At 32.2% G+C, this 26,885-nt stretch overlaps 1 protein-coding gene across 1 annotated transcript in view; it reads left to right on the top strand.

Moving 5' to 3' along the window:
* Window positions 1–26,885, top strand: part of LOC140445876 (nucleoredoxin-like) — a 172,783-nt gene that overhangs the window by 33,877 nt on the left and 112,021 nt on the right. Inside the window, exons 4-5 of the mRNA XM_072538281.1 lie at window positions 16,212–16,367; window positions 22,966–23,094. Of these exons, the coding sequence (XP_072394382.1) occupies window positions 16,212–16,367; window positions 22,966–23,094 (285 nt within the window). The remainder of the gene's footprint in view (window positions 1–16,211; window positions 16,368–22,965; window positions 23,095–26,885) is intronic.

Here is a 26,885-nt window from a genome sequence, read left to right as displayed (position 1 = left end):
CATAGAAGACAAAAGCGGTAAGTGCGCTGAAACAAATTTTTCAGTACAGCAATTTTAACGTTTGGGCGTCTAGTTTCTTAAAATAATTCCTTAACTACTATTATATTAACAATATAAAACAAATACAGTTCATTTCGAATGTTTAATATAGAATTAATTACCTATAGGTATGCACTTGCCACTTATGTGCCCTACCTTGTTGTTGTTTGTTTGTGTTTATATGACTGCGGACACTAAATCCATTCCCCAATCTTACAATTTTTACATATTTTTTCATTAGTCATTGTTTCGTATACAATCTTATCCTAAATATATTACTAGTATTGATCTCTAATATATCTTCTTCTTCTTAACGTGCCCTATCAAGTCCCCTTAACGTTGGCGATTAACATCGCGAAACTGTCTCTGTCTTGAGGTATTCTAAAGAGTTGCTCAGCTTTCCTCATTCCTGTCCACTCCCTGATATTCTTCAACCAAGAGGCCTGCTTTCTACCAATTCCTCTGCGTCCTTCGATTTTACCCATCATAATAAGTTGAAGAATATTATATCGGTCTCCCCTTACTAGGTGTCCAAAATAGGCCATCTTTCTACATTTGATGTTATCAAGCAGCTCGCGAGCAGCATTTGCTCTTTCAATGACTGCCACATTTGTCAGCATGTCCATGGAATTTTTAGTATACGTCTGTGCAGCCACATTTCAAAGCCCTCCAGATGAGTAATGGTGGATATTTTTAATGTCCATGCTTCGACACCGTTTAAGAGGACTGACCAAATGTGGTATTTAATCATGCGCTTTCGAAGTTGAAGTTGCAAGTTATCATTACAGAAGAATGACTTCATTTTTAAAAATGTCTAATATATTGTCTTTTTTTTTGTTAATTTGTTTCTAGTTTTTTTTTTTCTATTAGGTGCTTTTTAGTTATTTATATATAAAATAATTGATGAGGACCTCACAGTTCCACAGCAAACTCTTCTGCAACTATCTACTTAATTCAATATCTACTTTACTGTGGACTGTCCAAGTTCCTCATTTTTTCTTTTTTTATTTATTTTTATTTTTTTTTATTATTTTTTTTATTATTTATTTCTTATATTTATTGTATTTTATTTTTATTTATTTATTTATTTTTTTTTTAATTATTTTTTTTATATTCTAACAAATTACAAAGAAATACTTACTCTATATTTACAATTACAATTTGAGTTTAATATCTAAAACATGTTTATACAATAATCTATATAAAAACTCATTGTTTTCTAATGTTAAAAAAATAATTTCAATTAATGGGATGGTGAACATTGGTCAAAGAATACAGCGAATTTAAAAAATTATTAAGCTTATTAGATATAAGAGAACAGTCCAAAATTTTATGTTGTAGGTTACCCATCTGACCACAAGTACATTTGGACTATCAGCTAGATTCATTTTAAACATATATGATGGTGTAAGACAGTGGTTAAATCTCATTCTGCGTATAGTTATTGTCATATCCTTTGTCGACTCCATTTTAGAAAACCAAGATTTATCCGTAATATGGTTTCTGATTGCTCTGTAATTGTGTCCTGTATTTATGTTCTCATTAATATACCCTTATTTTTATTCTTTCTTAAGCTCTTTGAATATGTTTGATTCTATACCTATAGACGTACAAATATAATGAGTTAATACTCCTTGTGTCACCGCATTTTTTGCCAATTCATCTACTATTTCATTTCCGGTTATTCCACAGTGGCTTTAATCCATGCCAACTTAACAGTTTTGCCTTGTTGCTGAAGATCTTTAATTTTATTTATTTATTTAATTCAATGTAATTTACTTTTTATTTAGGATTTATGGCACTAATTTTAGTTAAAGATCTTTTGCTGTCACTATAAATTATAAACTTTGAATGATTTCTATTAGATAAATATTTTAGTGCTTCCACTATCGCTATTAGTTCAGCTATATACTCATGATGGAATTGAGTTTAAACATTTTACTGTTTTTATTATTGTTATCCCAGTATGAACATCCCACACCTTCGATACTTTTGGATGCATCTGTATATAACGTGTAACAATCTTTGAAGAATTGTGAACATATAAACATTAATTTTCATAAAGATAAAGGTAAATTGCTGTAGTCCCTTAAGAAGTATACCTAAACTTGTTCAAGAGTATTAAAGTCAATATTGTAATTTGGGATTTTTTATGAACGTCCTAAGTGCAATTTAAGTGGTTGAAAAACATTGAATAAAAAAAGGCTTGTTGCCTCCTCTTTTAGAAGTTATGCTTCTATACGCGCATTCGACGTTGGAAATTTGTATGGGAGTGAATCGGCAAAATCATTACATATGTAAGATATAGTTAAGAGAGAGACAGAAGATATATTTTCTCTCTCTTTCTCTCTCGAGAATGTATGACCGAGAACTGTCAATTTTGAAATTACTGTTTTGTCTAATTGGCAAATTTTTTGCGTGTTTTGTTCATACGCTGGTATATGTGAGTTCCAATTCCAATACGAATTTCCTTTTTTATTTTTGAAATATTTAAAAACCCAATGTTAATCTTATTATATATATCTCATAATATATATGTAATATACGCAAAAATGCAAAAACATAATCTTCCATATTTTTTGAAGTTATACTTCTATACGCGCGTTCGACGTTGGAAATTTGTACGGGAGTGAATCGGCAAAATCAATACATATGTAAGATATAGGTAAGAGATAAACAAAAGATATATTTTCTCTTTCTTTCTCTCTCGAGAATAAAAATGTTCCGTTTGTAAATATATTTAATATTTGTTAATATTAGTACTATTTTTTATTATTATTATTATCATGGTAAATTAAAAATATGCGTAAGTTATGTATATTTTCATTTTTAAATACCTATGAATATTGCATTTTAATTTGTATTGTATTATTATATTGAATTATGTTGCAGTGTATTGTATTGTATTTTTATATAAATAACAAAATAAACAATGAATTTTACTGCAGAGTATGCGTAAATTTTTTTTTTGCATTCAACTCCTTTCATGCATATATGAAAAAAAAATATACATTTTCATCAAAATATTGATTCAATCCTTCATGTACTATACTCCTATTACAGGTCAAATGTTGTTTATATACAGCAAACGATGCACCATATACCTATATACCTAATTCTGTTTCTCTTTTTCTCTCTCTTACCTATAGCATTACATATGTACTGATTGTGCAGATTGACGCCCATATAAATTTATAACGGCGAACGCTTGTATAGAAGTATAACTTCTATCGGCAGTCCACTGGACTGCCACACCCGTTTTTATTTTGCATTTATTGCTATTTTGCAGTAATGATAATAAATTAACACATTTTAAGTAGCCGTATCATACAGAAAATTCAATCGTCGCTATTTTATTTTGAAAACATGGATTCTAACGCAAAAGGATAAAAGACTTCTGGGAATATTCGAGCGTAAGAAATTCCGCAAAATATTTGCTATAAACGATAAGGTCAGTGGCGCAAAAGATTTAATTTCTAATTTATTTTCCGAATTATACCCACTATTTAATGAACCAGATGTCGTAACGTTCATTAAAACGCAGCGACTTGATCGTTCGGACACATAATATGAACGCCTGACAACATGATTGCTAAAAAGTTAACGACATAAACACCTATAGGAAGAAAAAGCAGAGGCCGATCGCGAATTAGGTGTTTAGATGGAGTTTAGATCGAATTAGGGTTACTAGAGATCAAAAGATGGGAACACGTTGCCAGAAACGAAACAGAATGGCGACTAATCTTAGAGCACAGCAGGCCAGTATCCAAAGAAGATTATCGAGCCAAAGATAATGATCATGATTTGGTATGTTATTTGATTGCCTCAGGTTCAGGTAAGAAAATCGTTTGCATACCAGCTTTGCTGGATCGTTTTGTGGGCAGTCAACAAGTAATCCCTCTTCATTGGAGTATGTCCAAGAAGCCAATGGTGAATTGTAGTAGCCAAATAAATATACAGTTACATCTGGCCTATTGTTTTAATAGTTTCGTATTACGTATAATCCACCCAAGATAAATGTTGTAAGTTCATAATTTACTTGAACAAACAGATGCTCAACAGATTATTAATTGAATTAAAAATGGTTGTGTGCTTTAAAAATGGTTTCGTAACAAAATTAAAACTCCTCCTCCATGCTGCTTAGGGCTAGTTCTTAAGTTACGATTCAATCTAAAAATGTGGTAGCCAGAATTTGACAAATAATTATCTGAGTAATTTTGATTTAGCCAAGTTTATACCAGAATGATTAGATCATAGTTACATTGGGAGATGGAGATTAGAAGTTCATTTAATCTAGTACGTATTCCCACAAAATTATGATAATAAATAGAAATGGTGTTTATTGAGTTTGCTTTATTGAAGGAGGAGTTTTAGCAACTGCCGGAAGTGCATTTGTAAACTTAATAATCAAATATTGTTAAAATGTTCAGTTAATTAGCTATGCTTCCAAGTTTTTCTTGTAATGCTTTTGTGTATGGTATTGTAAATGTTATAGGTTGCGTTCTAAGTTGTTCTGTTCCATTTTCTTCATCTGTAAAATTCATTATCTATAAATAAAATAAATATATTTTTTTGAAACTAAAATTGTGGTGAATTCCCAATACAAATGAAAAAAAAAATAAATAAAATGCTAGAAGAAAATAGTTTCAGAATAATACAATTATGGAAATTAAACTTTTTAGTTTATTTATTTTTTTTTATTTACACTAATCTAAAGTAAAAAAGGTTATACAATTTAAAGACCTGTGTATTTTTAAATACACAAGTTTATTGACCATACGTAAATAGCGAGTTAAGCAATATCCGTTTCCTGCTTCTTTAAAACTCCATTACACAGCACCTTGTTTACTGTTCAATGTGTATAAAATTACCATTAAACTTTCAGCAAACAACTCCCTTATAATCCTATCAACTCCGCTAGTGCTAATCGAGAGATGGATGAATGACTTCAGTTCGGAGTGTCGATCGTTATTTATTCATTACTGGCACGTCAATGAAACCGGGAGGTATTGAGTATGCCGGTATTTCTATTATCCTTCCATTATCCTTGCAATCGTCTCTTTTCAGAGTGTGTTTCAATAGGAGCAATTGTTATCGAGTTGCAATTCATCGCTCTTTGTTCGCAACGAGTGAATATAGAAACGATGAATTCTCTAGATATAAATGATTAGTCTCTCTGTTATAGAAATATTGTCAATTATTGGATGAAAATTTATGTGGGTCATTAAATTGGTAAGTTGTATAAAGCCAAATAAAATTTGTGTACATGCTTAACCAACTAACCAAATTACGGTATGGGACCGTCCTAATAATCAGCATCGCCTTAGATTCATTGAAATGGGCACCACGATATCAATAGCATACACATACCTATGCCGTATCCCTCAAAGATGCACATTATAAGAGTGTGGGTGCTGTCATAAGAACAGCCAAGCAACATATCCCCAGAGGATGCTGAAAGATATATATTCCTGGATGGAATGATAATAGAAAACAACTCTATTAGGAATTTCCTGAAAACAGAAATCAGTAGATTGCCAATGAATTATTTGGATCTAATTGACTGAGTCTGTCGAATCTCTGGATTTCAAAACATCCATTCTACCTTCCTTCGCAAACTCGACATCACAGGACATCAAACAACGAGTGTCATATCAGACTCAGTAGCCTTATACTGCCCTCGTAAGCCAAAATGACGTTACTCAATATTTTGCCAATTTTGTGTCAAAGCTTGTGTAGGGTATTTATACTTATGCATCAAATTTACTAAGTGAAACAGAAGTATCTCGCATGAAACCGCTTCAAAACTGCTAATAAAATATCTCGTATCCCAAAAATAGCTGTAAAACCTTGTCGAATTTGACTTCTAAGAAAAATTAACATATCTCAGAGATAAATTAATTTGGCTTAGGGAATGATATAAAATAATCTATAGAAAATGTCACACCGAGAGTGCAGTACGGCTAATATAGGAATGCACAATTGCCTGATTACACGCCTTGTGCTTGGCGATACAAACAGGTCCAAGTGGTAGTCACAGAACCGTACCCAGATCTCTACGCCGGGCTCTGTTATTTATTATAAAATAATATATTGATAAAATGATTGCCTTCAAGTAGCCAAATAAGAGGCATGCATTTGAATAAAAAGACCTCAAGTTTTTAGCGAGAATTTTATTATAAAACTGTATACTTTATTAAACTAACAAATGTATTTTAAATTACATTTCTTGATAGCTATAAATATACCGGGTGGAACCTCCGGTAACTCAATTTCCGTGCACCCAGCCCAATATCCAATAAAAACTTTTTCTTTTGTAAATATGTGAAAAATTATCAGGAACGGGAATATCGAAAAAGCTTTGCACATTTTTTAATCCCGGCGATGTTATTAAAAAAACAAGTTGTGCACTTGCATCACTGCGAAATTTTAACACCTACTATGAAATTTTTTTTTGTGGAAATTTGAAGTGCAGTTTTTGTCCTTGTTAAAACATAATGCAGTCTCGCATTTTTTACACACAACATAAGTTTACCTAGTTCCTTGGCATAGCAACCTGGTAGTTTTCAGCAAAACCTTGTGTTATCCCATATGGGATAATGGTTTTCCTTGCCCACACTTGACCAGATGAGCAGGTATAAGGTTTATAGTGTAAGTTCTTTAACATTATATTATATTTATACTTTATTAAACTAACAAATATATTTTAAATTACATTTCTTGATAGCTATAAATATACAGGGTGGAACCTCCGGGAACTCGATTTCCGTGCACCCAGCCCAATATCCGAAAAGCCCATACTCTGATTGGACTGGTAAATGCATTTTATTGGTTATACAGTGTAAAATAATCGAGGTTACTCACAGATATTCAATTAATTATACTAAAGTCGTCCTCTACATCCGAGATGTCGGATTCGCTTTCGCTACTCTCCCCTGTGTTCGCGTGTATTATCAATTGGTCTATGTCATCTTGCAGGTTGTCCGCAGTCCACATCTCAGTTTTCGTTTTCTTAACAACATAAGTGACATAATTGCGCCAATTTTGCTCTGTGACGCGTGCGAAACCGTCGTCGATCAACTGACGTACCTCGTCGTTTTTAAAAGTGGTATTATGGGTACCTACATATCGCTTAACTTGGTTCCACACCATTTCTATAGGATTTAATTCGCAGTGATATGGAGGAAGCCTTAAAATATAAACATTGTGTTATGAAGCATACTCATCAAGATGATACTTATCGTATGGATCTTTAAAAGCACGCGCTGCTTCTAATAGCTCGGATTTCAAATAACACTCCTCGAAAAAAATGTCTTTTTCCACTAGCCATTCCTTGATTGCAGCTTTATTCCAGGAATTGTTAGGGAATCTCTCTTTACGGGAGTGGTACGATGCATTGTCCATTACAATGACATTCCTGCGACCATTATTTGGTAAATTTGATATTAATGTTTCCTTAAACCACGACTCAAAATATGCGGCATCCATTTCATCGTGATAGTCGCCATCATTTTTCTTTGCCAGAAAAACACGCTGTGTGCTAGGAAGGAAACCTCCTAAAAAACCTGCATGCAATAAAACATATCGTGGACCTCGTTTAGTAGGTGCTTTTAAGCCAGTACTTAAACCTTTGAGAAAAGCATCACGACTGTTTTGTATCGTAGTATCGCACCATTCGTAATTTATAGATTGGCCAACATTAACCCACGATTCGTCCAAATATATGATATTGCAATGGTCTTTTCGCAAACGTCGTATAGTTCTCAAATAATTATGGCGCCAATGAATAATATCCTGTCGCTCCACCATGATGCTTCTTCGGCCACGTTTCTTATAAACAAATCCAATATCTTTCAGAAGTCTGTATAAAGTAGAAAGAGACAACGGCTGTATATTCTCATTACCTTGTATGAAGTTATGTATATGCTTTAAGAATGGCGGCAAATTTTTCATGAAAAATTCACAATGAACAATTCTTCGTAGAATACTTCTTACACCCTCGTCATATGTGAATATTCTAGAATTTGATTGACACACTCGTTTTTTACGTTTTTTTGGCGATTTCAACGTTCCACTCTGTTCTTTTTCTTTTTTGAAATTGTAAATGCTTCTTTCGCTAACACTAGTCATCAACGAAGTACGTCTTACAGCAGCACTTACATTAAGTTGTTCCGTATTTTGTAAAAAACACAACACATTTAACACTACGAGTTTAGCGCAACCGTTAAATAATTCACCGGATTTAAACTTATGGGACTCCATGCTCTCTGTTGAAACTCGGACTAAATTTTGAAGTGTAGTTTCGTTTTCCAAAACCACTTTCACCCTAAGGATGGGTAGGGGGTGAAATAGGGAAAGCTTGGAGTTTATCAAATACTAATTATGACAAACAAGTTTATGGCCATATTTAGGTGATTATGTTAATGATGGTAATTTGTAGCAGAAGTTTTACAAAAGAAATGAAGACCTATTTATAGAAACAACATAACTGTATTTTTAATATTTTACATACAATAGAAACAGTCTAATTTCTATGAAAGAATTGGAAATTTGAATATTGTATATAATATCTATAAATAATATTATTTCCAAGTTTAAAAATTCTTTCCTAGAAATTATGTAGGTTTTTTCTATTTTTTGAAAAAAATTAAAAATACAGTTATTGTATGTTGTTCTTGTAAAGAGGTGTTCAAATGTTACTCTTATGAATATGATTCAATTGTATAACTCATGTTGACGTTTTATATGCAAAATTCATAGTTTTCGTTGTCAATAACTCATTAATGTCATCAATAAAATATTTTACTCGTACTGCCGGCAGATGCATTTTATCCAAGCCGGTCCTGTGAGACAATGAACAATCAACAGCTGGAGAAAATCGACAACCCTGCGCATTTATTCTCCATAAGAAAAGCATTGCCGTATCTTACCCGTACTGCACTCTCAGTGTGACATTTTCTATAGACATGCGTATCTGGATGAATAGGCGATCTGGAAATATAAAGGTGAAGCAGTTGAAACAGGGCTTTCTAACATAGCTGTAGGAAATGAAGTCGTAAATAATGTTGATACTAATATTGATATTACTAGAAAAAGTACAGTTAAAAAAAGAAAAAAATTCGAGCTATCTATTGGTGACAGGAAAAAATTGAAATTTCGTAGAATGGTATAAAATCATTCTGTCAAACGTAGTTGCTCAGAAAATAAGTGTAGACTAAAATGTGTTAGCAAAATTCCAGAAGATAGACGGTTAGTTTTAAATGAAGAATTCTGGAAAATGGAATCTTCCAAAGAGAGAAAAGTTTTCATACTGCACCATATATCAACATATTCTGTGAAACAAAGAACAACAGAATCCAATGCTGAACCATATAAAAGGAACAAGTTACATACATGTACCTTAAGGATAGTGATGATACTATGCAGAAAGTTTGTAAGGTATTGATTCTTGGTACCTTAGGATATAATAAAAGTTGTGATAATATTATTCGACATGCATTAGGAGTTTCACAAATTTGACATCTCACCAAGACAGGAACTCATATTCCACACAACAAACTGGATGACCAAATAATTCGTGACCATATTATGTCCTAAAAGCTGTCAATTTATCATTACAGGAGAGAACATGATCCCCATGGACTTTACTTACCCGAAATCAAAAAACTTTATGTTCATACGAAAAATACAGGGTGGTGGCAAAGTAACTTAATATTTCTATGGTAAAATTGGGACATAAAGAATGCGACATTTGTGAAACTTTTAACTTCCGCAATTAATCCAAGCCATAAAAAAGATACCATTGACAATAAATGTAAAGGATGCACAGAATGGAAATTTCACATAGAAAGAGCCACAAAATCACGTGCAAAATATCGTGTGAAGATGCCGAAAGAGACTACAACAACACTGATACAACTAATGTAATATTCCGTGCAGATGTGGAGAAAGTAATAATGCTGCCAGGATTAGAAATGTTTAAAACAGCAATTTTCATCAACCACCGAACCGTATACAGTGAGAACTTTGCCCTAGTGGGGAAAAAACAATAAAAATTGCAGACCTTTTGCCGCTCTCTGGCATAAGGCTTTATTTGAAAGGAATAAAGATCAAATTATAAGCACGTTTTACAACTTCTTCAAATCAAAGAGAGACGCATCCAAAATTACCATGTGGCTAGACAATTGCACGACCCAAAATAAAAACTGGTCCTTCTCTTCATTCTTACTCTATATGGTAAATTCAAATGAAATTGCTGCAGAGGAAATTGAAATTAAATATTTCGAACCAGGTCATACCTTTATGGCATCTGATTCGTTCCATTACAACGTGGAGTTATCGATGAAGAGAATAAGAAAGTTGTATGACTTTCCGATTTTGTGCAAGCTGTCCAAAATACTACTCGTCATACGGAATTCTTGCTAATGGAATTGGAGAATTTTTTTATTTGATAAGATTATTTCATCTCAGTATAAACTTGATAAGATTATTCCTAGACCTTATTTGCAAAACATTGTGCAAGTAATCTTTCAAAGAGGAAGCTACAAAATGAAGTATAAAAACGATTTTTATGAGGAATACTTGAAAATCAACTTTTTAAGCTCTAAAATTACAAAAAAACATACTTCACAATATGGGAGGGATCATGAAGACCCGCTTACAGTTTTGGGAAAATTTACCTCCTGCGTTGGAATAAACTCACCGCTGCTTTTACTTTAGTGTAATATTTTAACGTACAAGTATCCACATTTTATTATTTTCTTTTTAGAAAGTTTATTTTAATTTAATGGTAAATTTTTTAGGTTATAGATTTTATTTACAGATTACACTTTATTTTCATATTATTGATATGCGTGATTTAATGCGTAATAAAGCTAAGATAACTGAAATGATCAATTTGTATTTGGTTCTTACTGTGTCATACAAGGTAATGGTTGTATATAAATATCAGTGCAATAACGTAACTAATCTAACTGATAACGTATTTTATTTTATTCTGTTAAATATATGTTCAATTTAATATTTTAAGCTTTATGTCAACACTGTAATAAAAGCTTGCCTGTCATTTTTATGTCAACTGTCGGAAGACATATGTCCTCCATATTTGTTTCTTTTGTCAGCAATCTTCTTCTTAGAGTGCCGTCTCCCTACGGAGGTTGCAAACATCATCAATCATAATGGCTATGTTTATTTTTGAACTTGCTGCTCTAAACAAATCAATCGATCTGCATTGATACCAATCACGTAGATTCTTTAACTATGAGTTCTGCCTTCGGCCAACAGATCTTCTTCCTTGAATCTTTCCCTGTATTATGAATCTCAAAATTTCATATTTTGGTCCTCTCATCACATGGCCTAGGTATTCCAGTTTTCTGGTTTGTATAGTAATGATTAGTTCTGTTTCTTTACCAACCCTCTTCAGTACTTCTTTATTTGAAATTCTATCAGTCCATGATATTTTTAATACTCTGCGGTATAACCAGATTTCGAAAGCCTCGATTCTTTTTAAATTGCATTTTTTTAATGTCTAAGTCTCAGCTCCATATAATAATATTAAAAATATAGAACAGAGAATGGTACGTAGTCTTATCTCCAAATTTAGATTTTTGCACGTTAGAAGTGGCTTCATTCGTATAAATGCTGATCTGGCAATCTCTATTCGCCTGTTTATTTCTGCAGTATAATTATTGGATTCATTGATCAAAGTTCCCAAGTACTGATATTTTTCTATTTATTCTATCACGTTGCCATTGATTGTCAATAGGTGATAGATATTTTATGGTCTTTTTGTAATAAGCATGTACTTCGTTTTTTTGCGTTTATAGTAATTCCCATCTCAGCACTATTCATACTTAAGCTTTCGATAAGATTTTGTAGATCTTCTATACTCGTTGCTATGATCACAGTATCGTCTGCATATCGTAAGTTGTTTAATAATTTTCCGTTAACGGTAACTCCGGCTTTGATATTATTAAGAGTGTTTTGGAAAATATCTTCAGAATATAAGTTAAACAAAAGTGGCGATAAAACACATCCCTGTCTAACTCCATTCCAGTCACTTCTCTTATTTTTTTGTGCATATTTCTCATATCATATTTTGTTTCTAGTTCCTCTATCTCTTAACATTGTTTCATCAAATAGCTGTTTTGATTTTTTCCCTAATTATTCGTTGTATTTCTTTATACTTCTGTAGATTTTTTCCTTTATATTTCATTCTTTTTTCCATCTGTGATAGTATTTCTTCCGTTATCCACTGTTTTTTAGCCTCTGACCCATGTTGTATCAAACTTTCTTGAGCTGGTTTCAGTAATGTGTTTTTTATATTATACCACTTTTTATTTAGATTCATATTTTGTTTGTTGTCAGTTAGTGTTTTTTGCATATTAACATTTACATTATTTTTTAACTCGTTTTTTATTTCTTGGTTTTTTAGCATTCTTACATTAATTTTTGGTTGTTGTTTTCTGAGTTCAGTCCTTTTTAATTTTATTTTCACGTCAGCAACTAACGGATCGTGTTCTGAGTTAACATCTGCTCCAGGATAAGTTTTAACTGAGGTTATAGAGTTTTTATTTTATCTTTGCTATTTACGAGTATAAAGTCTATCTGGTTTCTGACAATGTGGTTTTCTGTATGTGAAGGAGACGTCCATGTATATAGTCTTCTCTTAGGAAGCTGAAACCAAGTATTGGCAATTACCATATTCTTTTCTTGGCAGAATTCTATGAGCCTTTCTCCTCTCTCGTTTCTAGTTCCTAATCCGAACGGTACAACTATATTTTCCACTGTACCTACTCCAATTTTTGCATTAAAGTCTCCTAAAATGTAAGTTATATCTCTAGATTTTGTTAACTTGATTGTATTGTGCAATTCTGAATAAAACTTTTCGATCTCATCTTCGGTCTTATCAGCTGTGGGAGCATCGACTTGGATCATATTAATATTACAATTCCGTGCTTGAATTTTTAGCATTATTATTCTTTCTGAGATTTGAATCACACCTAGCACTGATTTTCTAATAGTGTTGCTTATGATGAAAGCTACTCCGTATCGATGATCGGTTTTGTCTCCTCCAGTATAATAAATATTGTGGTTATTTATTGATATCTCTCCATTTCCTGACCATTTTACATCGCTAACCGCAAGTATATCTATATTTAGCCTGTCTTTCTCTTTAATAACATTATGTAATTTTCCAGGCTGATACATACTTCTTACATTGCAGGTAAAGCTATCCAGCTGTAAGCAATGTAATGTAACAATTGTAGCAAGGCAATACACGCGCTAATTTTGTATCTATCGATGCCTATTTTTTCCACCCTAATTTCCAATAAAAAACAATTTAAACAATATATACATTTTTTTAAAAACATATTTAAAATGTTGGCACTGTTTTAAAAACAGAGCTAATTTTGCGTCTCCTCAGTAAGTTTATATCCGAAGATACTGGAGAAAATAACAAAAAATAACTTGTGCTGAAACCAACTGACTTAAATATTAATTATCTCATATTAATCAAACCTTGAGTTACGTCATCTTGGCTTAGGAATTCAGTATACATATATCACAATTATCATTACCACATTGATCTCAAGAGCTTTATACAACATTAAAATCGTATAGAATCAACGCACGAGAATTTATATAGATCAGTTACTGAGGGTTTTTACCTCCGAATTCTTTATAACTGAATTGATTCATTTGAAATTTTGTGTGTTGATAAATAATTATTCAAGAAACAAAAGTTATATAGTGCCGATGTGCGCTTCCACCCTGGGGGTATTTGCCACCCCCTTTCGAGAGTGGACATTTTTTCACTCAAAATAACCACGCCATTCGATAGAAGAACAAATTTCAAACAAAAAATGTAGTAAATATTTTTTTCGCTAGGTCAATACTTTTTGAGTTATTCGCTGTTGAAAAGTGTCATTTTTCGTTAAAAAAAAACATGTTTTTCAAAGGTTTTTTAAGAATAGCTCTGAAACTAAGAGTTTTATCAAAATAAGTGTAGGGACTAAAATTACAGCTCATAAAAAAACAAAAAGATTAGCATTTTAATGAATATTTTCGGTTTAATATTAACTGAGTTATGGCTGTTCAAAGAAGGTTTGTTTTTGTTTTTGTCTTTCAATACGAGTATTTAACGTTAAATAACGGAAAACGGGTACATTTTCGACAAAAACTCATATTATATTTTTAAAAGATCTTGAAAATACCTTTAAAATAAGTGATGGTAAAAGTCTTTTGCACTAACTGTACGTGGGACACGATCAAAAAAAACGATGGGTTTCTCAAATTTTTGTAAAAAAAAACGCAATAAAACTAACGTCATGTTCACTAGGATTGAAATAAATTGTTTTCCTTATAGAATTCACTTTATTTCAGTATTTTTTGTATGATCCAAAAGTTACATTTTTTTTTTGTAAATATTAAAAAAAAAATCTTTTTTTATAATAACTTCAAAACTATGAAAGATACGTAAAAGATGACATAATACAAGAAAATAGGTTTTTTTTTCAACAAAAATTTTCATTTTTTAATTTTTTTTGTAGCTTAAAAAATAACGGAGATATAGTTGGTTGAAGTTTGCTTTATAGCGCATGAACCACTGGTCTCCGACCTTTTGACCCTTCCAGGGTCAAAGGGTCGGAGACCAAACCCTTTAAACATGAAGGACTTTAGAATGTTTTAACATTCCTATACTTATAGCCCGTTAAATTACCTGTAAAATCGTTTTTTATGCATGTTGTAGCATTAAAATTAACCGAGTTATTGTAAAAAAAAAGGTTGCGGATCAGCGTGTGGCTGTCGGAGGCTGGGATTATTTTGCAATGCAACATGCGGAACATGTTGTGGTGACAATTGCCAAAATTGTCCTCCAGTAAACGAAGACCAATTGCACGGTGAAAATCATGATTCCGATGATGAATAGATATTTATTTATTTTATACCTCGTTTTATATAAATATTATTTATTTTTAGTTTTTTTGGAAAATAAAAAAATTGTAATATATTATAAACTAAATTTTTTCTATTTATGTCCATGTCTAAGTTAAGAATTTAAGGATTTTATTTTCATCAAAAGGGGTGCTTGTAAGGGTTGAAGAAAGTAGGCTCATTTTATAAGTAAAAAATTAATTTTTGTCTACAAACAATGCACTCTAAAAATGTTTCAAATCGTTAAAAATATTTTTTAATTCATTTTTGACAAGGTTGTGAAGGTTGAAATGTTGAATTTATAATAAAATGTTATTTTATAAGCAAGAAATTAATTTTTGTTTAATAAAATGCACTCAAGAAATATTTCAGAACAATAAAAATATGTTAAATTAATTTTTTAAAAAAGGGGTTGGTTGTGAGAGTTGAAATGTTGAAATTATAATAAAAAGTTATTTTATATGCAAAAAATAAATTTTTGTTAAATAAAATTTCACTCAAGAAATGTTTCAAACCGATAAAAATATTTTTTAATTCTTTTTAAATTCATTTTTGTCATAAGGGTGGTTGTAAGGGTTGAAAATTTCCAATAAATAAAATATTATTGTATAGCTAGGGTATTAATTTTTATTTGTATTTAAATACATAATTGAAATGTCTCAAGCTGCTACGACTTTTTTTTCATATTATTTTTATAAAAAGTATTAACTTTTAAGGGTTTTTAAAGGGTTTAAAGGGTTTATGCGAATAAACAAGATTTAAGTGCATAAAATAATAAAATCCGTGCGTTTCCCACTTTCTTCAATAAGGGGTAGTTTTCACCCCTTAAAAACAAAAAGCGTACCTAGAGCGTATATAACTTTTGAAGTGGGGGATGAGATAAGCTTAATTTGAAATTTTCAAAGAAATCGATGCAGTTATAAAAAATTCGGAGGTATTACCATATTTTAAGCCTCAGTAACTGGATTTATATCAGAGTTTTCCATTTATTTACGAAATTGATTGTTTTGAATGTTTGTAGTTGCTACATTACGCGAAGTACTTTAAATCTGTCAATGTTATTTACCACAAGACATAAAATTTACGAAAATCATATTTACGAAGTCAAATAATTTCCGCCAGTGCAAAACTTTTAGTGTACGCCTTGTACTATTAATAAATTAAAATATGGTCTCAAAATACCTAGATTTTTAAAAAACTTTTTATTAAATTCTTAGATATATTTTTTATTACAGACAAGATTATCAAGAAGGTATAGAATTAAATCTGGAGTACCAACGCTAGTTCTACTAGCGAAAGATGGCACAACTATTAGCGTATCAGCACAAGAAAGGCTATTGGAAGATCCATGCGGAACATATTTTCCTTGGAGACCTAGACCAGTAGATCAAGTAAGAGCATATTTTAGTAGTAAGCTAGTAGTCTAAGATCCCATTGCAAGATCACTATGTTCATAACGTATATAATCAAACTCTCATTTTTACTAAGTAGCTAATATTAAATATATTCAGTAATCTTTTCGATATGTTTTATTCAATTTTAAATAATTCTTTTGGTATTTCTTTTTGTAGGACAGTTTTCAGTTTTCTTATTATTGATTTATAGCATTATCTTGCTGGCATGAAAGATAAAAACATAGTTCTGCAATTATGACGTTTATGGAAGCTGCTTTTTTGTGTGTTAAAGAAAGATGTAATATTATCTTTCCTCGAGTCTTTGAAATTTACCTTTTCGGTACAAATTCTCAATCAATATTTATTCCACTTCCCAAAAAAGCCAACGGTAGAAAATGTGAAGAACATAGATTAATTAGTTTGATGAGAAATGCACTTAAAGTATTCCTTACTATCTTTCATTTACTGGCACAAATACACCAAATTAGAAGAACATCTAAGTGAAGTTCAATTAGGATTTAGAGCAGGATTAGAAACGAGACAAATACTTTTCCGTTTGCAAGTTCTTATACAGAGAGCCAAGCATATTAACTGCGATGTGTATATAAGTTTTAATGATTTTGAGAAGGCATTTAACAAAGTACCACATGGGAAACTAATTGGTATCCTAAAAACATTAAGACTTGATGGTAAGGATATAAGACTAATTCCAAACTTATAGATTCAGAGGTGAACTGTCCAAGATCTTCACAGTCGGAATAGGAGTTCGACAGGGTTGAATACTCTCACCAGCTTTGTTTAACATATACTCTAAAAATATCTTCAGAGAAGTCTTGACCGAGTCAGAAGATGTTAGTGCAATAAATGGCCAACGTATAAATAATATTAGATATGCAGACGATACCGTATTGATGACAGATAGTGTGCAGGGACTCCAAAGGATGATGGATAGTGTTTGTAAAATATCTCATAGAGACGGTCTAAAACCAAATTTTAAGAAGACAAAAATAATGATCACTGACATTTACATCATCATCACCATTAACATAAACAACATAAACCCCAACATAAATGCCCAAATTACAATAAATAATAATATAAATAATAATAAATAATATAATGTTAAAAAGTGGAGAAAATATGCTATCTCGGCTGCAACATTATGAATACCTGGGATCATATCTACGAAAAAAAAATTCCTATTGAAAAAGCGAGAAACTTTTTTAACGTTCTTAGGAAGAGTCTCTGCAACTTATCTAAGCATCAATATACGCATTGTATCATACTCTTTTGTATGGTGTCGAAGGTTGGACTTTGACGGATACACTTCTCAAGAAACTAGAAGCCTTTGAAATCTGAGTGTATCAGATAATCCTACGAATAAGTTGGGTGAATAGAGTTCGTAAAGAAGTTGTTTTGTATAGGATGGAAAAAGTTACGGAAGTCGTCAAAACAGTTCAAAATCGCAAACTTGAATATTTTGGCCATGATATGCGCCACCCAGAGAGATATAATATACTCCATTTAATAATACAAGGCAAGGTAGACGGAAGAAGAGCGCCAGGTCGAAGAAGAACGTCATGGCTTAGAAACCTGAGAGATTGGTTTAAGAGATCCTCTTTTCCGAGCTGCCGTCAACAAAATTACTATAGCCAATTTGATAGCCAACGCTCGATAATCGAGCTCGTCACATGAAGAAGAAGATATCCTTGCTGGCCAATCTTAAGAAATGGACCTGTCTAACGTCAACTGATCTATTTCTAGGTACTGTAAATAAGATGGATCAATGTAGACTTGACCATCACTAAAAGATAGGCACCTTTAGAAGAAGTAGTACAAATTCTTTAAAGATTTTCTGTTTATTTTTTAATAATTTTTCCATATTTTTCCGAGTAAATCCGTCTCCAACTCATTAAAAAAAAGGTAAAAGAAATAATAAGTTAGACTTACTCACAATCAATTTAATTTAACTAATCGGACGACCGGTTTCGCTTTCTATAATATGCAAAGCATCTTCAGGTCACGATACAAAGTTAAAATGCTGAAAATAATAATCCCATATTAGGGTGTTGTCTAATAAAGATAAAACCAAGATAAAAACATAGGTAGGTGATATAAATTATATAAATTACAGTAATTATGCCAATATTACATGTCTGTGGTTTTATAAATGAATAAAAAGTTTAAGCAGACAAGGTACGACCCACAAATTGGTAACATAGTCTATTAAACTGTAATGAATTAATAAATAAACCAATAAATAAACATTACTTACATGCCGGTACTCTATTAGTTGATGGTTGAAAGAACATGGTTCAAACTATCTTGGATTGTAGATTGGAGAGCTCAGGTCAACTATTGTAATTATTTAACAATAAACGGGGAAGTTCTTGAGGAGACAGATTGTATGATCTTCAATGGATGTACCGATTGTGTGGGTGTGCAATAGTATAATCTTGTAGTTATCAAAATTTCTTTGATAAAGTTGTTGCAACATCTGGCAAATTATTGCAAAGTCCAAAAATTTTTATGTTAAAATTAAATTAAGACACAATTACACACACAGAAACAAACAGAAGACACTTAAAAAAACGGGGGACGAAACAGACATTTAATTTAAAAGGAGTGGATTTCCAAAAGAACTACATTTCTTAATAGGAGACAATGAGTTTTTATGTGCTGTATATCAGATTTTAGAGGTAAACTTGACAAATGTAGGTTAAAGTGTGACAGTTCTTCTTCTATTTTAAATGCTGTAAATTAAGTTAATTTACAGCATTTAAAATAGAAGAAGAACTGTCACACTTTAACCTACATTTGTCAAGTTTACCTCTAAAATCTGATATACAGCACATAAAAACTCATTGTCTCCTATTAAGAAATGTAGTTCTTTTGGAAATCCACTCCTTTTAAATTAAATGTCTGTTTCGTCCCCCGTTTTTTTAAGTGTCTTCTGTTTGTTTCTGTGTGTGTAATTGTGTCTTAATTTAATTTTAACATAAAAATTTTTGGACTTTGCAATAATTTGCCAGATGTTGCAACAACTTTATCAAAGAAATTTTGATAACTACAAGATTATACTATTGCACACCCACACAATCGGTACATCCATTGAAGATCATACAATCTGTCTCCTCAAGAACTTCCCCGTTTATTGTTAAATAATTACAATAGTTGACCTGAGCTCTCCAATCTACAATCCAAGATAGTTTGAACCATGTTCTTTCAACCATCAACTAATAGAGTACCGGCATGTAAGTAATGTTTATTTATTGGTTTATTTATTAATTCATTACAGTTTAATAGACTATGTTACCAATTTGTGGGTCGTACCTTGTCTGCTTAAACTTTTTATTCATTTATAAAACCACAGACATGTAACATTGGCATAATTACTGTAATTTATATAATTTATATCACCTACCTATGTTTTTATCTTGGTTTTATCTTTATTAGACAACACCCTAATATGGGATTATTATTTTCAGCATTTTAACTTTGTATCGTGACCTGAAGATGCTTTGCATATTATAGAAAGCGAAACCGGTCGTCCGATTAGTTAAATTAAATTGATTGTGAGTAAGTCTAACTTATTATTTCTTTTACCTTTTGAAATGGACTCACACAAGCAACACATTCATGATTTTTCATTAAAAAAACGTTAAAATATTTTATTTTTCTTTTTTAAATTTCTAAATGTGATCAGCTTTTTTTTTCAGTTTGAGGTATGAGCTCTCTTAAAAATTATGGTATTCATCTGTTTGTCTCCTCAAGGTTTCTTCAGCTGCTGCTCTTATTAATGGATGGTAATTTAGTTTCACGTGTTCTATACATCATTGTTAGTGAAATTTTCTTCCATTATAGCTTGTACTTCTAGTGGTTTCGTATTATTATATTTCCTTATGTAAATCATCGTTCATTTGTTGGATTTTATCTTTGCAGGTGGATTATGAATATTGACTGAGGCGAGAGCTGTTACTTCTATCACACATATATGGAAGTTATTGTTATGAGATATTAATATTTTTTATCTTTAGTATTGAAGGATATATATTTGTGCTATTCTTGTTGATCAACAAATTCTAAAAAACTTAAATTTTAATATTAAGTTTAACCCTTAACTGGTCCGGTACTGTAGCAGTAGCGTAACTGGTCCGGCGTAGTTTGCGAAACTACTGTTTTCAAGAAAGCAAAACAACGCTCAAAAATAATTTTTTTATTAAGAAAAAATGTTACAAACATACCCTGATATAATTATATAAATGTGAACGTATTAGATTTGGGCATTATTTGGGTTATGAAAAAAATATTAAAATAAAACTGACATCCGTACAAATATTTGTGAAAAAGTACATAGTTTTGTAAAAATTATTAAAAAAAGTATAAAAAACACTATGAAAAAAAATGTATTCCTAGGATAAATGTTCAAACTGCACACTAGACAAAAAACTAGGTAAAATAAAAATCGATTAAAAATGTTTGTTTCCAGCATCAGTCAAACTTTACCAATTTTATATGCAATTTTTACATAGTGGTTTTGTACATCCCAAACAAACAGGCTTTTTGCAACGCAAGCACAGGTATTTTGTCATCCTGCGATTTCTACCAGGACACAAACTGCAAATCTTGCGTTTTTCTAAAATATGAACATCCGTCTGATTGTCCTCTTGTTCTTCTTGAACTCCAAGTATCTGGCTAATTGTAAGACGTAATTGACGTGGAATGTTCGTCATTGTCATTCGTCTTTTCATGTGATCTTGCACTAACTGCATAGCCAACTCCAAAGCAAAAACACTTTTTTCTTTTATTACTGGATTGTTTTTGTAACACTGATGTAGAATATATGAATTTGCTATAGAAATGTCCAATATGCGATCTTCTATTCCATCTTCGGAATCAACGGCTTGAGGTGCTTTTGGAGCATTTCTCATCTAGGGAATCTACCCCTCCCTTATTCTCATTATAATAAGAAATAATTTCTGGTTTTTCAGTAGAGGGATCACTATTACGTCTACTATGTATTGAAGATATAAGTACTGTAGCCTTTCCCACTTTTCCTACATGAAAAAATAAAGTTCATTCTTCCCTAAATCCATAAATAGTTGACCCTTTAGGTCTGTTTCTGTTGGGCAGAAAAGATGGAGGTATTTCAGCCTTATTTTTTTTCAGTGTGCCCACATAAGTCAAGTTTTTAGTTCGTAAAATATCCACTAATTGAATAGAAGAGTACCAATTATCAGCTGTGATATTTCGGTTGCTACTAAAGAGCGGTTCAGCTAAGCGCAATACAGCTTGTGTAGGCTTTAGGAATTTTTTGTAGTCACTGATACCAAATCCATCTGAGTCTTTTCCGCTGTAGATATAAGCATTGTACAAATAACCATTGGGTGCATCCGTAAGACATTGTATTTTGAGTCCGTATTTAGCCGGTTTGTTAGGCATGTACATTTTAAAATGGCATTTACCTCGAAAACTTAGAAGCATTTCATCAATTGTGGCAGATTGACTAAGTCCGTATACACTTTGACAATTTTCTATGAAAGTATTGAATATAAATGAAATAGCTGCAGTTGGATCATCTTTTTTGCGTTCCTCACTGTCTTCAGGATTGTCGAATCGGATAGCAATAAAAGAACAGCAAATCTTTTTTTGCTCATGACTGCTTTGAAAATTTCTCTTCCAGTTCCATCTGTTGCAAATAAACGGTCTATATTTTGGTGAGTGGAGTTGAAAATGGAAGTGTAAACAAGAAGTCCCAAAAATGCTCTTAACTCAATAACATCCATTTCTCTAAGATGATGGATAGAACTAGCAGAATATTTCTCACGCATTGATCGTAATTTTGTGTTTGTATTATGCTTAATATGTTGTAGAATGTTATCACTAAACAACATATTCCAAACAGACAAGGGTATCGCAGCCTCGCCGAGCATTTTTGCCTTTGTTTTTAGAATTGGCACTTTTATGACAATGTTGTGTTTACGTGTTCTAGATGAGGGGACAACTTCTGACGTACACTACCTGTGTCGATTTTTACCATAAACATAGGTTTTGTCACTATCCCTTACTACTAATTCATCACAATCTGCAGGCTCGTCAGAATCAGAAAATTCCGAACATGTATCGTGTTCAGATTCAATGTTACGGTCTTCCAAAATATCGTCTACATCACTGTCACTATCACATTCCTCATTGTGCCACTTTAAAAGAGTTGTATCATAATCGTAATCGCCAAAACGCACTCGTTTTGATGGCCCGGCCATAATTTCTAAAAATGCACGACACACAAAAAAGTCACACCAACAGTCCGGCGTCGTCTGAGGAACTACTCTCGACCTAATTGTTAATTGTTGCGATAACTTTTTAGGAACTGGGAGAAACTTGTCGCAAATACACCCACTTGTCAAGCTCCAATAGTTTAAGGATTAGATAGAAGGACTTGCCTGTGGGCGGTGCCAATTTCCAATAAAATATAATTAAAGCTATTTTAAATATGAAGACAAAGGCTGAAATTGTACTTTAATATCTACAATATAAAAAAATACACTTTCTACTACATAATATAATATCTGCTTATAGTAATATTTGTTTATAGGTTTTGAAAGACATTGTGCTCCAGCCAGGTGGTACTTTCTACTCCGAACATAAGGATTTTACCAAAGAGGACATCCGATTTGAAGATTTACCAGATGGGATAAAGGGTTTTTATTTTTCAGCAAATTGGGTAAGTACACTGATCTTTTAAATATATTTCATGCTTTTTGAGGACATTAAAAGTTGTTTATTATTTTTACATATCTAATCTTCTAAGTATATAATAAATAAATATTAGAACCACAAACATATAAACGGAAATAGTTACCGTCTAAATAGGGCATGAATATTTAAAGTTGTACTGTGTTAAATAACTCTTTAAGATAGCGATAATTCACCATAACAAACATAAAAGAGTGGCTAAAATAACAGACAATAGAAAATAGTAAATGGTCTACAAACCATAAGATATTCGAGCCTAATGATATTTAAACAAATGTTAATTGAATTAAAAAACAGGCGCCCGAAAAAAACGTTAACACTATTTTCAAGAATGACTAGAGTTTGAAATATTATGGAAGTAATTTTAAAACAAGAGTTAAGAAAACGTGTAATAAAACTGACACACTCAATCAATGCAGCGTTTTCATTAAACTATATATCGAGCACAAGTAATATCTGAAACACATAAAAATAAAGGTAAAACCGTATCGAAGACTAAACTTCAATATTAAGCGAAGATAACGAAGAAAAAAACTAGTCTTTATAAGTCAGTGAATTCTGTGTTATGGCCACGCACCCATAACTGCATCGGCCTACAGGCTAAATTAAGTGAGGGTAACAAGTCATTGCTGGAAAACTAAGCCGTGGTGATCTTAAAACAGAACCGGAGGTAATAGCCATACCTGAAAAAACTTTAGTGTTATGTCTTTAAAAGCCGATAGCGCAATATTATATCCAATGTCTATAGTGATAATATAGGAAAGGAGAAATCATCTTATTATATTGCCCTAGATATGGGCATAGCTGAAGAAAATTGTTATCAATATCAACCTCTACGCGTTCACTGCTGGACATAGGTTTCCTCAGCTCTTCTGTCTTGTGTGGCTCGGATCCAGTAAATGCAAATACGCTTCAGGTCATCAGTCCATCTGGTTGGCGAGCGTCTTTTACTCTATAGTGCTTCTGTTCTTGGCCTCCACTCGACAATAAATTTTGTCCATCGATTGTCTGATAATCTAGCGACATGTCTTGCCCAATTCTATTTTAGCGACGCGATTTTTTCGATACCGTTTGTTGTTTTTGTTTTACGACGCGACCTTCAGCGAGACTAGGCGCTCCATAGCCCTTTGAGTCACGAGAAACTTATTCACTACCTTTTTTGTGAAAGTTAATGTGTGTTATAAGTAAAACACACTGATTCAAGATTTTTCTTTTAAGGCTTATGGGTAGGTCCGATTTAAATCCATAGTCTAATTTACCAAACTCTGCCTAGGCTAATTTTATGCGACGTGGGAACGCACAGGTCTGATTAGTTCTGCCCAACCTAATTCCGTGTCCAAGTACTTATATAATGCAGTCTGCACAATATTTCTTCCATCAACTGCAATGTTTCGATTTAGCTCCAGATTAGTCATTATATACGTGTTGTTCATTTTAAGATTTAGTCTGACCTCCTTCCAAGGAAGCGTGATATAATCTTTCCAAGGATATTGGCATCTGTAAATCTCAAATGACTGAGCTTCTCTCTATCTGTGTTAATACCATACTCTCTCTTTGTAGAGATGGTGTCTTCTTGCTGTACTCCTTGCTGTATACATAAATTATTTGTTTCTTGTTCAGACAGTCTTACGCCAGCTGTGGCATTTTGGTAGATATATTTGATTATGTTATTGTAACTATGGTTATTCGGTATTCTGTCTATGCTTTTAACATTGTCTGCTGGCTTTTACTATCGAATATTTTCTCATAGTACACGAATATTAGTAGGCTCGGAGAATCATGGTTCTCGAAATTCAAGATTCGGTTCGGAAGGAAAAACAAGGACGTCGAATTTGCAATGTCATAAATTAGCAAAAACCGTGCCTACTTAACATAAACAAAATCGTTACAACTACAATATGGAACGTAAAAAGCATGTATGAACTCGGAACATATTTTATAAAAGATATCGAGCAAGAAATTTGCTCCTGTTCGATATCTTCGTTATACTAGAAATAAGCAACACAAGATGGTTAAACTCTAGAGAATCTAATATCAGGACAAAAAATCTGCTTATTGGGAATCAAATGTACACATGTCAAGTCACCATTCTTCTTCTTCTTCAGCCTTAAGTAATCCAACTTTGGACATAGGCCTCCCCCAAATCAATCCAGTGTTTTCTATTTTGCGCCACTTGCTTCCAGTTGTGCCTTCCGATCTTCTTAATATCATCAGCCCATCTCATTTGTGGTCTTCCTCTGTTTCTCTTTCCTAACCATAGTCTCCATTGTTGTATTTCGTGTTTCCATATTTTATCCTTTACTCGTTCATTGTGTCCTGCGAAGCTCCATTTTAATTTGGTAGCCTTCTAATCCATTTGTTTGTTTTTTTGTCTATAAGTCTTACCCCGAGCATTGATCTTTCCATCGTTCTTTGTGCTCTTACTGTTTTATCCATATAGACTTGGTGAGTGTCCACGTCTGTGAATACGTGAGTCTCCAGACGTGAGTATAGAGAGGATATACTGATCGTAAATTCTGGTTTTCAAATATTGTTCTATTTTATTGCTTTTCAAGATCCAACTCAGTTTTCTAAATCCTGCCCATGCTAACCTTATTCTTCTGGTAATTTCGGCAGTTTAATTTTCTTTGTTAACTTTTATTATCTGTCCCAGGTAGATGTATTCGCTTACTGTTTCTTAAATTTATGTCGTAAAACGTTATTTCTCTAATATTCGGTGTATTTGTCATTATTTTTGTTTTTTCAAGTTCATCTTAAGACCTACTTTTTCCGAAGCTTGAAATAGTTGTAGTTCTTCTTTCAGTCCTGCTTTCAAGAGTTTTCGTTGGTCGTCAAGTCACCGTTACACATTAATTTACTAATGTTTGTATTTTGAGAACGATTTCCGAAGTGAAAATTGAAACGTCAATAAACTTATTTTAACTTTTAATTGTGGCTTATTCCCATTTAAATAGTAATTACCATTACACTTACGGAAAAATAGCAAAAGTAGTAACAAGCTTAATTCTAATATCTGGAAGAATTATATTACAGCAACTGATAATAGACAAAAGGGACTTAAAAATAATAACAAACCTTTACTGGAATCAAAGAGCGCAAATTGTAATAAATATCGAACCTAGTTCAGAAATTGAAATCAGAAGAGGAGTTAGGCAGGGATGTATTATGTCTCTATTACAAGAACACATAAATAAGCTGCAGTCATTTGAACTCTGGTGCTACAGAAGGATGCTTAAAATAGCATGGACATAGAAAATAACGAACACGGAAGTATGTCGAGAACAGGGCAAAGAATACTAAATAATAAATACAATAAAATAAGAAAGTTACAATATCTGGGATACGTAATGAGGGGATAACGATATGAAATGCTAAGATTGAAAGTACGGAGAAAAATAAGAGAAGAAAGGAGTATAGGAAAAAAAGAGTGTCATGGTTAAAAAATTTAAGGGACTGGTTAAGAGGCAGTCCAATGGTCTTTTTCAGAGCAGTGGTAAAAAGAGTGACGATAGTGATGATGATATCCAACCTCCGATTGGGAGACGGCACTTAAAGAGAAAGACTGATAATCACCCTGACACTGAATTTAATACAGATTTATATAGCCATTGCTGATAGAAAAAAAGAAGAGATACAAACCTTTAAGACTGACAAAGTAAAGAACTTTGAATAAAAATCCATTACTGTCTTAATTAGACTCGAGACGTGTTATGGCTCACTTAGATAAGACGTTTCAGCATCTCTTAGATACCGAAACAG

This window comes from Diabrotica undecimpunctata, chromosome 7, assembly GCF_040954645.1.
Source record: "Diabrotica undecimpunctata isolate CICGRU chromosome 7, icDiaUnde3, whole genome shotgun sequence".
Classification (NCBI taxonomy): domain Eukaryota; kingdom Metazoa; phylum Arthropoda; class Insecta; order Coleoptera; family Chrysomelidae; genus Diabrotica; species Diabrotica undecimpunctata.
This window is presented reverse-complemented; position numbering and strand designations above follow the sequence as displayed.